A 1,699-nucleotide genomic window follows, 5' to 3' on the forward strand; every position below is an offset into this window, starting at 1 on the left:
TTTGAATAATAAAAGAAATATTTGATGACCCTTGAAATAGCAATAAGATATATGTAAAGTTACTGACATAACAAACATGTGCATGTTCCTCTACTTGGAAGACAAAGAGTGTGCTCTTCCATATCAAATATCAATCAGTCACTATCATTTCTTTGTTTTTAACGATAAAAGTCAGCATATTAGAAATTTGAGACAGTTCTTCAATTAGCGGCCATAAATCTCGCGGCCATAAATCTCGCCGTATTATTCAGAACCTACCTCATCGCTGATCCCCATCATATAATGCTTTTAAAAGGAGAGATTGGAATAGACAAGGTAGAGTGCAATGGACGAGTATCCCTTCAAGACACCTGGAAGCATCCCCTTCAAGTGGGAGATCAAACCCGGCCTTCCCAAATCAACCGTTCATAGCAATTCTTCTTCCTACAAGTTGCCGCCGGAGAACCTCATTCCACCGCCCTGCATGGCCTCCGTCTCCATCTCTAAGTCGCGCTCTCTTTCCGACTCCACCTCCAATCTCATCAGTACCTCATCTCCTTCCATCGGTTGTTCGCCATTTTTTTCTCATAAAGAAACTGTCACCTTCTTCCACCGCTCTTCGTTACCCTCGCCGTCACGGTGCCGGCGCAGATATGATCAGACTCTTGCACACCAGGCTGCAAAAGCGCAGCCTTCAATAGCGCAAGTCCAGGACGTGACTTTGGTTCCGCCCGGATGCTTCCATGTGCCATCTTTGAAGCGGAAGGATCATAAGAATAGTTCTAATGGCGTTGAGGTGTCGTCGCCTTGTCGCACGAGAATGAGTTCAGCGACGTTCTCGCCTCCGTGAAGAGCTCTGCTTTGGTGAGGGAAGGAGCGGAGACTGCAGATTGGTGGTTCTTTTATCGATCAAACTTTAGATGTTACTAGACGGATGAGGCCCGTACAATACAAACAATATTTCTAATCGCAATCTTTCAACATGTATCTCAGATCTTCAATATTTCAAGAGAATGAACTCCGCGAGAATCCACCTTTATCCAATGCTGCAGCAACTCTGCCACCCAAATATCGACTCGGCCATGGCGTGGGAGCATTCAAGAGGATAGAGAAGAGGAGATGCTCAGGATGCCTTTTGATTTTGAATTATTTGGAATGAGAAATCAAAGCTGAGTAGAATAGAGAGAAGTTGCTTCCAACTTATAAATGTATTTCTTAATTTAAAAGATTTTATAGAATGAATGTTTCTTAACTTAAGAGGCTATATTTTTTATATGAACGATATATCATCAAAACATACAAAAGATCAAAGATAAATATTTATGTGGGATGAAATATCAGATCTGAATAGATATCCAAAGTTTGGTATTATTTTCTTAAATACCAATTCTACATCAAAATGTATACCCTTAAACATAGTATACTTCGTTGTTTGTCATACATGATGGATCATAAGGACGTGGCAAGGTGCCAAACCTGCATCAATCTACTGGTGCCATGGTAGTGTAGACTGAAGACCCGTAATATCATCTGATATGTAGTCATTTCCTGTGTCATGTGAAGCCACAATTTGATATGCATCTAATGGGGATTGATGCCTAGACATCTGAAAAATATATGTTTTTGTGTCTCCTCCTCTACACCATAAAATGTACAACGTCTATCCTCCATGTACTCTAGCATGTCCCTAATAGGTAACCTCCAATGCGTTAGCAAACAT

The 1,699-nt window shown here is 41.1% G+C and overlaps 1 protein-coding gene across 1 annotated transcript; it reads left to right on the forward strand.

Moving 5' to 3' along the window:
* The first annotated feature begins 325 nt into the window (after window positions 1-325).
* On the forward strand, window positions 326-1,182 carry LOC141822449 (uncharacterized). The gene is made up of 2 exons (XM_074709898.1): window positions 326-872; window positions 973-1,182. The coding sequence occupies exon 1, from the start codon at window positions 326-328 to the stop codon at window positions 827-829; it is 504 nt and encodes a 167-aa protein (XP_074565999.1). The 3' UTR covers window positions 830-872; window positions 973-1,182.
* The last annotated feature ends 517 nt before the right edge of the window (window positions 1,183-1,699 follow it).

This window comes from Curcuma longa, chromosome 2 (assembly GCF_044706935.1).
Source record: "Curcuma longa cultivar G26 ecotype Majalengka, Jawa Barat chromosome 2, ITB_CL_G26_1.1, whole genome shotgun sequence".
In the NCBI taxonomy this organism is placed as follows: Eukaryota; Viridiplantae; Streptophyta; class Magnoliopsida; order Zingiberales; family Zingiberaceae; genus Curcuma; species Curcuma longa.

Bases quoted from the DNA above. Each gene is read 5' to 3' on its own strand.
- LOC141822449 (XM_074709898.1), top strand. From the start codon at position 326: ATGGACGAGTATCCCTTCAAGACACCTGGAAGCATCCCCTTCAAGTGG.